At 39.3% G+C, this 15,908-nt stretch overlaps 1 protein-coding gene and 1 long non-coding RNA gene across 2 annotated transcripts; both read left to right on the top strand.

Annotated features, from left to right (window-relative positions):
• The first annotated feature begins 7,250 nt into the window (after window positions 1–7,250).
• On the top strand, window positions 7,251–9,483 carry LOC311064563. Its single transcript, XR_014602718.1, has 3 exons — window positions 7,251–7,678; window positions 8,950–9,012; window positions 9,360–9,483. It is a non-coding gene; the product is annotated as an uncharacterized lncRNA (long non-coding RNA).
• Window positions 9,484–10,605: 1,122 nt separating this feature from the next.
• On the top strand, window positions 10,606–13,395 carry LOC311064462 (uncharacterized protein; the record flags this gene model as incomplete). The annotated part of the gene is made up of 4 exons (XM_084084292.1): window positions 10,606–10,733; window positions 10,849–10,925; window positions 12,137–12,338; window positions 12,452–13,395. Exons 3-4 carry the CDS (start codon window positions 12,200–12,202, stop codon window positions 13,393–13,395), a joined length of 1,083 nt encoding a protein of 360 aa, XP_083940418.1. The 5' UTR covers window positions 10,606–10,733; window positions 10,849–10,925; window positions 12,137–12,199.
• Between the last annotated feature and the right edge of the window lie 2,513 nt (window positions 13,396–15,908).

Here is a 15,908-nt window from a genome sequence, read left to right as displayed (position 1 = left end):
GTACTCAAATGTTTTACTTAAGTCAAAGTATCAATACTGCAATGTAGAAATGCTCTGTTACAAGTAAAAGTCTGTAATTAAAAATGTTGTTGAGTAAAAGTACAAAAGCATTGGTATCAAAATATACTTAAACTACAAAATTGAAAGTGCTAATTATGCAAAATGTCCAATTTCACAAGTTTTCAAATAAAACATCTTTTGAAAATAGATCCAAAAGCTCACAATGCATCGCAATGCACTTGTAGATCGGCTATTTTCAAATGGCCGAAATGTATATAGTGCGTAAGTACTGGTTACTGTATGTTGTGTGATAATAATCTAAATCTACAAAGTAACTAGTAACTAAAGTTTTTAAATAATTGTAGTGGAGTAAAAGTACAATATTTGCCTCTGAGATGTAGTGGAGTAGAAGTAAAAGTACAGAACATTGGAAATACTCCAGTAAAGTAAAAACACCTCAAAATTGTACTTAAGTACAGTACTTGAGTAAATGCACTTAGTTACTTTACACCACTGTGAAACAGAGGAGCCAAGAAAGCCTTGCTAAAACCTCAAGCAGCTAACAGCTAGCTGGAGGAATACTCCAGGACCTTAAGAATGTTGTGGGATGTGACAGTACAGAACGCCAGGACAACGAGACAGAGAAAAAGCAAGCTAGCAGCAATTGACCCGAGGAGAACGGAGAAGAATGACTTTGCTGACCCTTCTCAGGTTGTGGCCGAAAAACACTTACTTATCCCCTTGATTCACTGTGGCTAAGGGAGGCAAGAAAGCCTTGTTGAGCTGGAGGTGTCTTATAGGCCACGGGGTTAATTTCCTATTTCTCTAGTGCGAAGCAGCTTAACTTTACAAGCAGACAGGCATGGGGTTCCATTTGTAGGTCGTTGGCATGACTCACCCTCTAGTATAACCCAGTAAGACCTGGAACGCATCTATGTCATTTTTAGATTAAAAAATAGCAGACATACAAGTTCATAGTGCGGCACTCGGTGCCGCACTATGAACTTGTATATCTGCTATTTTTTAAAATGTGTGCAAATCTTTGAATATATATATAAATATTTTTTTTTTTAAAGCAAACATTTGTAACTCAAATCTTTGGTTCTGGGGGTCCCTGGAAGAAACATTTTGAGATGGGGGTCCGTGGCCAAATACATATCTAAAAATGTTTTCTAAATGTAGTAAAGTATGTTGCTATATCAGTGGTGCTCCAACTTTTCCATGTCAAGGACCACCCAAAATGATATGTATTTGGCCGTGGACCCCCATCTCAAAATGTGTTGCTCCAGGGACCCCCAGATCAGAGTTAAAAATGTTCACTTCAAAACACAAATGTTCACATTTTTTCCCCAAAAAATGCAGATCTACAGTACAAGCTCAGAGCGTGGTACTCGGTGCCGCACTATGAGCTTGTAGATCTGCTATTTTTTGAATAGCCAAAGACATCTAAAATGACACAAGATGCGTTCCCGTTTTTTATGGGATAAGGACAGACACTCTTATCAGTATAGCGCTGAGCTTCCCCCCTTGACGCACTGCAAGCCCAGTACTAAGACATCTGGAATAGTGCTGTGCATGAGATTTCCATTCCTGGCTGCTTCCCCAGATAAGGAGGGAGGCTGTGAGGGGAAATAGTTGAAGACCACACCTTAAGGCAGAAAGTGGCCAAGAAAGTGGACTGAAATATGGAGAGATATTCAGCAAAACGTATCAAGAGCTTTCGGGTTTAGTTGAAAGGTTGATGAAAGGTTAGCGAAAAGGTCTCCTCCTTCGAGGCAAAATTGTGCCGCTCCAATTAAGAACAAGAGTCTATAGTTGGGGTACAGTAATGCATTAAGTTTTGAACAGTAACAAAAAAAAAGAAAGTAGTTTCTTTGTATTTTCCATTTTCTCTGGTTTTCTAATTGCTCTGAAATTGAGTCATTTTGAGTATGTTTTATACCACATGCAACTCAAGGAGCTGGCTATAAATTACTTTTCCCGGTGAATATGAGTTGACGGGATTGATATTTTGGCTGACATTCTCTCCCAAAAGTCAACGCTAGCATTTGTTAGGCCTAATGTATTCTTCGTAGTACGACGGTGTTGCACGTAAGAAATACACAGTGGTGGACAATGTACTCATTTTAAGTATCAATACTGTAATCTAGAAATACTAAGTACTACTAGTAAAAGTCCGGTAATCAAAATTTACTTGAGAAAAAGTGCAAAAGTATTGGCATAAAAATATACTTAAAGTGCCAAAAGTAAAAGTACTCATTATGCAGAATGTCCCGTTTCACAAGGTATCATAATGTATAAAATGTATTGTCTACTTTAAAAAAAAAAGCAGATCTACAAGCTCACAACACATTGCGATCTTGTAGATCGGCTATTTTTTAAATAGGTTTAAATAGGGCTGAAGTGGTTAACGTATGTTTTGTAATAATAATTCAAATCTACAAAGTAACTAAATCTTCAAAGTAACTCAAGTTTTCAAAGAAATTGTAGTAAAGTGAAAAGTATTGAACTGGAAATACTGAAGTAAAGTAAAAGTACCTAAAATAAATTGTACTTGAGTAAATGTAATTAGTTCCACCACTGGACATACAGCACAAGCTAACGATGCGTCACAGCAACAACACGTCGCGAGCCGTAAGCTTGTAGATCAGCTATTTTCAGCGCCCTACGATGAAGTATGAAGTGGGCTTCACTACACGGGCAATATATCCTTCCTCAACACTGTTGGTGCTAACAGAGAACAGGGTAACACTTTACTTGAGGGGGGTGAAAATGCATACACTTAATTAACGTTTAATTAATGATGAACTAATGAATAAATTAATTCATGATGAGTCTATCATGAACTCATCACTAAGTCCTGGGCTGGTCCTCACCATTAAATAATGATGAAGTCACTATGACTTAACCAAGTGTAATATATCATTAGTTAAGGACGTTATGCCACACTTCAACTTCTATGCCCAGGATGAGTGCTCATAGGTGGCTCATAGGTGGTGGAAAAAGTACTCAAATTCTTTACTTAAGTAAAAGTACCAATACTGCAATATAGAAATACTCTGTTACAAGTAAAAGCCCAGAATTCAAAATGTACTTGAGTAAAAGTACAAAAGTATTGGCATCAAAATGTACTTAAAGTGCCAAAACTAAAAGTACTAAAATATCAGAAAATAGCCGATCTTCAAGCTCACAATGCGTCGCGATGCAACGCATTGTGAGCTTGTAGATCTGCTATTTTCAAATAGGCTAGGTAATAAAATAGGGCTGAAGTGGTTAATGTACTGTATGTGTTTTCATAATATAATAATTTATATCTGAAAAGTAACCAGTAACTAAAGTTTTCAAATAATTGTAGTGGAGTTAAAGTACAATATTTGCCTCTGAGATGTAGTGGAGTAGAAGTAAAAGTATTGGAAATTGTCAATACTCAAGTAAAGTACAAATACCTCAAAATTGTACTTAAGTACAGTACTTGAGTAAATGTACTTAGTTACTTTCCACCACTGCTAGGCGGGTATAGGAGCTTAGCGAGGTGGGTCGGTCTCCGAGCGACCACCAGAGTAATTAAAATGTATCATCAATTAAGCGTTAATTACGTGTATGAATTTGCCCCCTCAAGTAAAGTATTAACGAGAACAGCGGTGGGCGGCAAACAGCTAACTGTAGCTCCTATCGTAGCCGCACACGCCATGTGGACGCTAGCGTTCTTCACACAGAGTAATATCAGAAGCTGTCACCTGTGATGTTGGGCATGCGTGCTAAGATATGAACGCTTTCTGCTTGCGTTCATATCTTACAAATCAAGAGCGGACAGGTGGTGCTTTAAAAGAACAGAAGGGAGTGAGGGGGAAAATGAGGAGACGTGAGGGGAATGAGCCGCTCGAAGATGGCCCAGCAAAATAAAGACATCGCTCTTCATATGCACAGCTTGACGTGCACTGACAGTGACGCCTTCTCTGTCAATTTCCTTTAACCCTTTAAGACCGGGAACGCATCTGTGTAACCTCTTAAACCACTATTTTATACTTTAGCTATTAAAACATGGCAGATATACAAGCTCATAGCGCAGCACAGAGTAAGCTACAAGCTTGTAAATCTGAAATCTTTGACAAATCGTGATCGTTTTTTTGCAAATCTTTGAATATATATTTTTTACTCAAATATTTTGTTTTTGGGGGGTCCCTAGAATAAGATATTTTGAGAAGGGGGGTCCGTGGACAAATACATTTTGGGTGTCCTCGACAGTTTGAGAACCACTGATATTATAGCAACATAAGTTTTTTCAAAAAACTGTTAGGATTTAGAAGACATTTATAGAACTCCCCAGAAGCAAAGATTTGAGTTACGCATGTTCGCTTTAAAGAATATGTTCAAAGATTTGCAAAAATGTTCATGTTTTCTTTTTTTTTTTTAGCAGATCTACAAGCTCGTATGAGCTTGTATATCTGCTATTTTTGAATAGCCAAATAAATCTTAAAAATGACACAGATGCGTTCCCGGTCTAAATGGGTTAAAGAGCTTTCCTGCGTTAGTACTTATTTTCTTCAAGCAGTTGGATAATGATCTGACAGACCAGCACTTTCCTCAAAGGACTCAGGGCTAGCATCTGCTTTACGAGCCTTAAAAAAGTTGGACAAAGTTGGACAAGTGAGGCCGAAATAAATAAGCAACGCCGAACCAACAAATGACCTAGTTTTCAGTTGAAAAACTCCAATGCAAGTTTGGGTGTGTTTACAAAGTTTGCTGGATGGAGCTGCCAAATACAAGCCAACCAGGGGGATTATATGCTCACGTTGACACTGACTGACAGCGGTTTCATTCTGGGAGCCATTAGGGAAGACTGGTGGAGCGAAGCCAAAACACAGATGTCAGATTTGGCATGTTCCGTGTTTTTCCTGACAAGCTTATTTCATACAATAGTGGAGGATGCCTTTATATATCCCATTAAAGCCGGGAACGCATCTCTGTCATTTTAGGATTTCTTTGGCTATTCAAAAATAGCAGATATACAAGCTCATAGCACGGCACCGAGTGCCGCGCTATGAGCTTGTAGATCTGCTATTTTTGGAAAAAAGTTGTGAAAATGTGTGCACATTTTTTAATATAGTTTTAAAGACAATATTTTAACTCGAATCTTTGCTTCTGGGGATTCTATCCTAATCGTTTTTTGAAAAACAATGTCAAGGACCAACCAAAATGATACGTATTTGGCCGTGGACCCCCATTTGAAAATATTTTATTCCAGGGACCCCCAGAAGCTCTAACAGAGTTAGAAAAAAAAAGTTATAGTTAAAAAATGCATATTCAAAGATTTGCACACTGTTCACAAAAATAGCAGATCTACAAGCCCATACAAGCTTGTATATCTGCTATTTTGTTATAACCCAAAGATATCTTAAAATTACACTGACTCTTTCCCGGTCTAAATGGGATATTGTACTTCACTGGCTCATTACTTTGTCTTCTCAGGCTAGGGATGCAAACCAGGCCCTGCTTGTAGGTAAATGGACTGTGATATTGGCCGTGCCCAGAATGTCTTATGCAAACTACTGGGTTTTGAGTTGAGTATAGTAAAGTCAGACTAAGAATTTGCATTCCTGGCTGAAATGGAATTTGCTATTATCAGTTGGTACTTCTATGCAAATCTTTGAATGAGAATGACGTATAATATATTGGTGCTGCTCTGTGGTACAACCACATGTTTGATTGAAGGGCTGGTAGACAGAGAGGCAAAGATTGTTAATAGAGAACATGGTTTATTCCAAGCCTCGTCAATGACACTTGTGGTCATCCCACATGAACTGTGTGCATGTGTGCCGATGCAGACAGATGTCAAATAAAGATGAATTTCTTCTGGTTTGTCTGTCTGGATGTTCCAAACATTACGTGGCTTGCAGTGGTGGACAGTAACAAAGTTAATTTACTTAGTTTTGAGAGTATATGTACTTTTTACATGAGCATTAGGTAGTTTCCTGTGAAAACATATTATCTTTTACTCCACTACATTTCAAAGATAAATACTGTACTTTTGACTACATTCCTGGCTGTGAAGGTTTCACATTTTTAGTATAGCTTTGAAGTCGGCATGTTTTTTTTTTATTGATTTTTCTAAAATATGATTGGCCATCTTCAGGAGGAAACCACTCGCAGTATCCACTCTCAACCATACTTGCTAATAGGCCCCGTTTAGACGACAACGGTGTGCCTTCCGTTTAGATGGCAACAGTGTTTTCGGGGGTTGAAAACGTTAAAGAGTGAAACCCTCTTACAGAGTGGAAATCTTTGAAAACGCCCCGCCTCGTGTCTCCATGTAAACAGGCGATACGGGGGAAAGCGCAAAACGTGCAACGTCATGGCTCACGCCGCGTATGCTACTACATTGGTGTAAAAAAACAGCTGTGATAGTAAGTAGAACCGAAGTGGTTCTACGCATGCGTGACTGGTCTATCTGGCAGCGCGTCACACCGCCCCCTAGCCACCTGGCATGCACACTACAGCGCTTTCAATCGCTGTTGTCTCCGTGTAAACGCAGAATAAAAAGTGAAAACACTTTGTCGCTTTCTGTTCTGATAGTTACTGTGTAAACGCGACCTTAGAGCGTTAGTGTAATTTTAGATGTTAGCTATAGCAACATAAGTTTTTAAGAAAACTCTTAGGATCTATAACAGTGGTGAACAGATATACAAGCTCACAGCTTAATTAATAACGCTGCTCCAATGCGACACCGCCAGCGTTATCTGCCCAGAAATAAATGTTTTGGTTGCGGTGATGAATCGTGTCTAGTATGACATGCCCCCCAGAATAGAGAAGCTCGCGGGTTCATGTGGTTATACTTGCTATATAGTTGAAGTTAAGTGCTGAAATGCCAGGGCCATGGTGGTGTTTTCTTTATGTGTCAGACAGTGTGTGGGTTAGCAGGACAGGGAGATGGATTCATAGCCTGGGTGCCAGCCTGCTTCGCTACGTTCGGCGGATTTTTTTTTCTCTCTGCGCTTCTCAGTCTGGAATGTACCCGGTTGACTCGTTTTGCAGAACTACACTGGAACTACATATGTTACGTAGTCAACGTCGTTGCTGATTGGATGTTGTTCCAACGAATGAGAGTAGCGTTAGTCAACCTACGTCATCAGCCAGCGCCACCTCCATGCTTTCGCGCTTTTCACACTGTTGTTGATAGATGTATCGCTACTTCGCTAGTTCGAGACTTAATCAAAAACCTATGGTAAAAACTAAGTAAACACACTAGTTTGACATGTCAGATTCAGTAGTACAAAAAACCTGCCGGCTGTGTGGGGTGAGCTTACTGAATGATAGGGGGATGTTGCAGGGCATGCGTGCACTTTTTGGAGGCAATAAGAAAAATAAACCGTTGTGTGAGAGATTTGCTGAAATTGGGGTGTCCTTAGTGGACAAGCCTGATCTGTCTCCACGCATATGTGCAGCATGCTACCATGTCCTTGAAAAGGTGGAGGTATATTTCCTCACATTAAAAAAATGGCAGTCAGTGCACAACCGTCAAGCCGACGCTGATGGTGAGAATAGAGAGAAGAGGACGAGGGACACTCCTTCTAAAACCCCTCGGTCAGTAAAGAAGATGTGCTCCGTTGCCAGTCCACAGAAAACGACCGAGGCAACGACCACAACCAAGCAAATGTTGCCGTCCAGAAGTACTGCAGAGGTATGTTACTTTAGAGTGTTGTAAAATTATCTAAGCAATCAAGGCAGCATGTAATACTTTAATGTTAAATTAGTGTTTGATTTAGTCCAAAAGCCAAAGTTTCATGTTAAGCTTTCATTAAGTATATTTAGTTTAAGTTATTTGAAGATTTAGTTTGATTACAAAAACAAACATTAAGTAATTAAGCCCTATTTTATACTTGATAATAGACACTGGTTGAAAAAGTACTCAAATGTTTTACTTAAGTAAAAGTATCAATATTGCAATGTAGAAGTACTGTTACAAGTACAAGTCTGGAATAAAACATCTACTTGAGTAAAAGAACAAAAGTATTGGTATCAAAATGTACTAAAGTACTGTAGTAAATGTAGTAAAAGTACTAAAATGTTTTAAAATAGCAGATAGATGAGCTATTTTCAAATAGCCGATGTTTAAAATAGGACTAAAGTGGTTGTATGTTTTGTAATGTAATAATTTATATCTGCAAAGTAACTAGTAACTAAAGTTTTCAAATAATTGTAGTGTAGTAAAAGTACAACATTTTCCTCTGAGATGTAGTGGAGTAGAAGTAAAAGTATAGACAATTCAAAATACTCTAGTAAAGTAAAAGTACCTCAAAATTGTACTTAAGTACTGTATTTGAGTAAATGTACTTATTTACTTTACACCACTGATAATAGATGACAAGCTCACAATGCGTTGTAATGCAATGCATTATAAGCTAGTATATGGTCTATAAATGGGGGAAAATTACATTTTGAGATTTTAGAATTTATACTTAGGTACTTACGTTTTGTTGTTGCCAACATTTATATTATATTATACTTAGGTACTTACGTTTTGTTGTTGCCAATACTTTTGTACAGTCTAATTTGGATTACAGGCTTTTTACATGTAAAGGCCTGTAAAGTTTATTTGTATATTGTGGTATTGCTACTTTTACTTTACTAAAGGAATCTGTGTACCTGTCTTCCACCACTGATTTTAAGATCCCATAAATCATTTATTGATTAACCACATGAACCCCAGCATCTATATTTTAGGGGTTTCATAATAGGAGTAAAGAGACAAAGATTTGGTGTAAGTAGGTGGACATTCAGTGAGCAGATCTACAAGCTGACATTGTACCACGTTGAAATGTGCTGTGAGCTTGTAGACAGGCTATTTACTCTATTGATGTACAATAAATAATATATGTTTTAAGCGGTTAAAAGGGAAGTTATCTGTATTGCACAATGCTGAATAATCTTCTGTCCTTGACCTTCTCATAGCTCCTCACAACCGAGGCAGCAACCACAACCAAGCAAATGCCATCCAGAAGTAGTACTACAGAGGTATGTTACTTTAGCTTGCTTGTTTATTACTTAGCTGTATATTGTTTATGTATAACCTTAGTTATTATGATCTTTAGAATGTTAACATTATCGAAGCAATGAAGGCAGCATGTAATACTTTTATGTGAAATTATCCAAAATGCAAAGGTTAACGTTAAGCATGATCTGCTCACTGAGCATTCAGTGAGCAGATCTACAAGATCACAATGTGCCATGTTGAAATGCGCTGTGAGCTTGTAGAAAGGCTATTTACACTATTGATGTACAATAAATAATATGTTTTAAGTGGTTAAAAAGGAAGTTATCTGTATCGCAAGATGCTGAATAATCTTCTGTACTTGACATAGGTGTTTGTCCAGTACCCAAGCAAAAGAGTGCGGCTGCAGTGTCATCCAGATGTGGCCGGAATCATTGAACATATTGCAAAGGGGAACTGGGAGGCAGCAGCCAAGCAAATTGTGCTACACAGGGATCTTTTTGAGGAACTGAAACCTGCTGTCTTACAAATTGTTGAGGAAGAATGCCGTGTTCTCTGTGACCCAAAGCAGAGTTTTGTGCTGTGGCGGTCATCCCCTGATCAATTAAGGACATTTTCATTTGCCGCCCTGGACAATGACCTGAGGCGTCTGGCTCCATTTATCTCCTCCATCTTCTCCACCATCACAAGGCAGTCTCCACATACTGCCTGTGCGGCTGCAGCTATTGCTCTCAGAGGAAGAGAGAGCCGATTATCTGCATTTTCCTACTATATTAACAGTGTGTTGCAGTATGGTGGTGCCAAGAAGTCAGTATTCCAGAGATTGTCCAAACTTAGCATAACAACAGGCCATTCCTGTGCCATTAAAAAGCAGAAACAGATGGCAACTCTCTGTGGAGAAGCTCTTTATCAGCTGAAGGTAGAAAATGAGATCTTCCTGAATTACAAAACAGTCTTTGCAGCTAACCTGTGTCCAGAGGAAGAGGAGGCGCTCCAAGTTTGGAACAGTTCAGCTGAATTCACCTACTCTCAGTTATCTCCGTGTGACATATCTGATTTGGGAATAGGTTTTTTGAGCATCACATCTCACAGTGAAGAGGGTGTGTCAACACAGTCTAACCCGCCGCAGCCCACTGCACTCCAGCCTACTGCACTCCAACACACCCCTCTGCAACCTACCAGACTCGAGTCTAGTGCTTCACAGCCCATAGCAGCCCAGTGTACACCCCATCTTACTGCAGTCCAGTCTCCAGCCTTACAGCCCATAGCACGTGAGTCAACTGTGCCCCATCTTACTGCACTCCAGTCTCCAGCCTTACAGCCCATGGCACCCAAGTCAACAGTATCCCAGCAGGATACAGCACAACAACCTGCCACAATACAGCCAAATCCACCTTCCACCTTTTCCATTATTTTTGACAATCTTGATTTCTTTTTGCATGTGCACCACCAAACCACTAGCCATGCTAACAAGTCTATTCACTGGACTCACCTTGTGGCTGTCGAAGACAGAGTCCCAACTCACCACCTCAGCGATCATAAACCAGTTCAGAGTGTGATTGACTATGACATTTATGAGGCGCTACCGACTGTTGAGACACAGGCCCACATGAGAAGGGATTTCATCATTCTCGCTAGTCGCATTGTCACTAAACATCTAGCTGCCTTCAAGCCCCTGTCTGCAGCTGTGGTCAACCATATTCCTCATGCATATTCTGATACCATGACAGAGGCCTCCACTTCAGTACGTATAAACACACTAGTGCTATTCATGTTTTGTTTTTTGGTCCACAACTCTTGAAAGCTGTATGTTATGTTTGCCAATTTATATGAACTCTAATCCCTCTTTATCTCCTTAGCATCCCCTTGGACTTCTTTTCAAGAATGAAAATGTGTCAGCTGACTTGGTAGACATTTTGCAGCACATACAGAAAGAGTACGTTTTTTTGTGCAATTGTAAAAGTATGTCGAATAGTACATGAACATTCTGATATGCAACAGTTGAATAAAAATAACATTTTCATTATTTCATCTATTATTATTAATCTAATAACTCTGTTGCGGTCAATGTGTCTGCCACGTTCACATTTCTTGACATAGGTATGCCCCAAAGATCCCGTCTGATGTAGCACACGCACACCTCTTAGTTGGAGGTGACAGACTCACTGAGGCTAACAGTCGCAACATCCAGTGGGCATTTGCTGACGGAGAAACTAGAGAGGAGAGGCTGGAAGACCTCATTTTTATGTTTTCTGATTGGCATGCAATCAGAAATTTGTATGACGTGAGTGGTAGCACGTAAGGAGAAGTTGTGGCTGTACACACCAGTAATGATAACTAAGAAGTCAACTATAATGATGATGATGTGAGCACCCACACTGATGAATGATAACGCCCGCCAACATGTTGAAACTGTACATTCTGTGAGATATTGATTGGCTGTCATCATTCATCAATCACTGTCATGGTCTTTATAGTTGTTATGTTTACTGTCCCTTCCACTTCTTACAATGATTAACGTATTAATAACGTATTAATAATAATAATAATATCATTATTGGTGTGAACCGCCCTTTGGTCAGGTGCTTGTACTGTTGGTACAAACTGTTAGTACTGTTGGTACGGACCAAATCATCATGACATCACCATAATCACAATGTATTTCCAGGTAGATAATGCCAGCAGTGTCGCATTGGACCAGTATTATTCATTAACCTTATATTGTTATTGACAATTATATTATATTAATTTGTTCTAAATGTCCACAGGTTGACAAACTAAACATAGCTAATGTTTTGGACACTGGAAAAGAATAGGCATTCCACCTGGAAATATCAGTTTGTGTAACTATTAAAGCATGCTGTTCTGGTCTATTAGATAGGCTAGTTATCTTGCATGTCTATGAAGTGAGTTGTAAAATGTAGGATAAGTGCTCAGTGCTTGTATTGCAGTTGTGCTGTAAAGTAGGGTGGGGGGAGGGCTTGTACATCTCATATAATGGAGAGACAGAGAGAGAGGCTACATGAAACAATGAAACTGTTTGATGTTAGGACTATTGAATTGTATATTTTAGCTTTTAAGCAGTAGCAAACAATCATGTAATACACTGGAATATCTCATTTAACCCTGTCATTTGTTCTTACTTAGATCTACCATCGCATTTTCTTCAAGCAGTCATCAGCCAGAGACCATGGAACCCTATTCGCCAACATGAACAAGGTCAAGTGCAGCAATGCCAAACCAGGGCCTCATGCTGCCTACAACCCCTATAAGCAATTTGTTAGGAAGGACACAGAGGCTCTCCTCCTGGCTGCCACAATGGAGTGTTTTGGCTTAAAGGATGAAGCAGGTAAGAGAGAGCCTTGACAGTGTTACGTTGATGGGTTGGGCAATGGGCATGGCTGACTGAATATGGACGAGGCCTAAAATAAATGATGCAATAGTTTGTGTCTGTCTTTACAGATGTACCTGATCATTTCATCCCTGAGGGAGTTCGGCTGGGCACATGCCAGGAGCAGAGGACATGGCTGCACAACGCTTTGGCACGGGTCATAGACAATTTTGTCATGCTGAACGCTAGTGACATTGCTGCTGCAAGAGAAACATCAGGGGGATGTACAGACAGGGTAAAGTTTCATTGCCGTAGTTCAGGGTGCCAAAAGGTCTATACTTCTGTCAAGTGGCGGGCTCGTCATGAAAAACTAATTCATGATTTAGAGGACAATGCAGATCCCCAAGATGAAAGCATCTCCAGCTCTGCTGACCGTGTTAAAGAACACACAGAGGCGAGACTTGGCTTTGGGCTGCTACTTACAGATATGCAGGATGCTGTGAAAGAGGGCGATGGCGAACGGCTAATGGGTTTGTACAAGGTGGCCTTGTTGTATTATAAGGCATACGGGCATACTCAGTATGCATACAGCACTCTGCTTCTGATGGTGCAGCTCAAAGCCACTCTATCTCCAAAGATGGCCCACTCTCTAACCTGGAATAGGTTTCAGAATGGAAAGGGGGGAAAGGGCAAGAACATTCCATTAGATCTGCACCTGGAACATTTGAATAACTTTTTAAAATCCTTCTTAAAAGGATTAGGCCCAAACATGACGGAGAACAGTGCAGAGAGGATCAGCATGTCCCTTGGTGTCTTGAAAGACCTGATCTGCTCTGTAGACAGCGAGCTGGAAGTGTCAAGGTCCTCTGGTTATCACATAGATACCAAACGAAACGAGGACATTTTTAAACTTGTTGAGGTCTTTAGGCAGTCAGAGGTGTTCACATACCATCCAGGAAGAGAGTATGCGTCTTTTCCAGGTTTTAACCGAAACCTTTTGTCCCAGCTGAAGTTGACAGAACTTCAGAGCTGGATGAAAAAAAAGATTAAAGAATGGAGTCAACTTTATATTTGAAAAATAGAGCAGAACCTGGTATATTCAGTTTGTAAATATTATTAACCGTGGTCCAGCTATGTCGAGCGTCTATACAAATACAATTTCTCCATGTTTGGGGGAGGGAAGCTGGGCGGGGAGGGTGTCTCTGCATGTACTCAGCAGGGAGTGTTGGGCGGCAGGAGTAGAATGAAGGCTCTACTACGTCCTCCTGGTGGGGGCTTCTCACTGAGTCAGTAAGATACAACAGCAGTGACAACACAAATGCGGAATTCATTAATTCAATTACTAAATTTGGGAGAAAAAAGGGTAAAAACTATTAAAAAAAATATAGATAATATTATTTAGCCCATTATTGGAAAGTAAAAGGTATCTCTCACTTCACCGAACCGAATCAGGCTCGATTCCAGGCTAATGATTTAGTGCAATACGTCCTGGAAATCTCTGTTTCAGAGCCAGAAACTCTTCTAGCTCGTCTTAAAAGGTTATTTGTTATGATATAAGTCACATCATATCTGACTTCATTCACTTCCACATGTAAAACAGGTATTGCAAAATGGAAGTATTCAAGTAAAGAGAAACCTCAAAATAGTTTTCATGTACCGTACTAGAGAAAATGTACTTAAGTTACTTTCCACCACTGGTTGTAACAGCGTTTCTTGCTATTTATCAAGGGGACCTATGTTTTACCTGAAACTGTATGTAGTGTCATCTCAATGTTTAGGGTGCACTAACACTGTACCCTATGAAAAATCTGTTTATCATTCCATTACACTTTTAAACCCATCATCACTCTAGGCCCTAGAGTGATGATGGGTTTAAAGCAGTGATATTCAACTGGAGTCTAGGGTGTGCATTCATGGGGAATAGCATATCTACAAGCTCACAAAGCATTGTTTGTAGAATGGCTACTATCAGAGAAAATAGCTGTGGTTCTCAAAGTGGGGTCCTTGAATGGGTTCCAGGGTGTCCCCAGCAAAAGTGAACATAGCATCAAAATCAGTTTCAACACTTTAACCCAGTGATATTCAACTGGTGGCCGATGGGCCAAATCCGGCCCCAGTAGAGATTTCTTGTGGCCCCTGGAACACATTCTATATTCCAATTTAAAAATAAATGTACAAAATTATTAGGTGTTTGGTTGTACAGGATGACCATTTTGTTTTTCATAACCGTTAACCAAAGCTTGTTTATGGTTAATCAACCATCAACTGATAAGAAGAAAATGTAGGCTATTATTTAGAATGGAGGAATATTAGTGATTCACTCAGGGTCCTAAAAACCCAAATGTGGGTAAATGTAATCTTTGGTGAGTAAATCTCCCATAAGAAAATAGAGCTAACTTCATATGTACTCAAGTAAAGTATCTGGTGTTAACTTGTATGTAAGTATCAAAAGTAAAAGTACATCTCTACATTTCAGCGGCGCATCAACATACAAGAGCACAACAGATGAGTTCTGAGTGCAGTTAATCTATCACAAACCATCATTTGTATCTATTTCGGGGTCTTGAGTGGATGTTGTTCATTTACACCAAAGAAATAATTCACCTGGATTTTGTCATCTTCTACATCTTCATTGACGTCAAACACATCATAATAGCCTGTGCTCTTATCAACCGGGTGCTCGAACCAAAAACCTTTAATTCATACGAACATGTAAACACTTCACCTTGCCAGCCTGCCTCTAATACTCTTACCGCACAGACACTTCCATGCCAATGACCCGTGAACAGAACACACTGACATACTAGATCTACTTCCTATTTCCGTAATATCAAAATCTAAGCCTGTGCACTATAAAGGACTGGCACAGAAATGATCCTATCAAACATCAAAATGCATGAATGCAGTATGAAGCAGGCTCTAATAAGTTAACATATTAGACATATATGTCCATTGTTGTGTCTTATCACACAACAAACGGTGAAACGATTAACCATCAGCCTTGTGGCCCTCAGCTTCAAGTCTTTTTACTATTGTGGCCCCCTGCCTAATCTAGTTGAATACCCCTGCTTTAACCCTATTACTTTGGCTATTTGAAGATAGATCTACATTACAAGCTCACAACGCGCCACAATATGTGAGATTGTGGATCTGCTAATTTCAGTAAATATTCAAAGAATTTCTAATGTTTTAAACATTTTCACATCAGTTTGGGGGTTCTAGACATGACAAAGTTTGAGAACCACAGATCGAGCTTTTTCTACCTTTGTTCTGTTATGTACATTTTTTACATTCTTTTGTAAACATTTATAATAAATGAAAATATTCAACTGACCAAAAAAAGATTGATTCTGATTATTTGTTATTAACATTTAAATGTTATTTATGGGAACAAAATATGCTTTTCAGTCTATACTATGAGACACATAATTTCAATCAAAACAGGTATTTGTCATCAAGAATCAAGGTTTTATTGTACAAGCTTATGTACAAGCAGCGAAATGTGCTAACATTTGGACCCAATATATGACAAATAAAAGTTATCATTTAGCATTTTCAATAACTGATCAAAGCAGCTGTTTTCAAATG

The sequence above is a fragment of the Gymnoscopelus microlampas genome, assembly GCF_963454915.1.
Source record: "Gymnoscopelus microlampas genome assembly, chromosome: 17".
In the NCBI taxonomy this organism is placed as follows: domain Eukaryota; kingdom Metazoa; phylum Chordata; class Actinopteri; order Myctophiformes; family Myctophidae; genus Gymnoscopelus; species Gymnoscopelus microlampas.
Note: the sequence above shows the minus strand (reverse complement) of the source record. Positions and strands in the feature narration are given on the sequence as shown.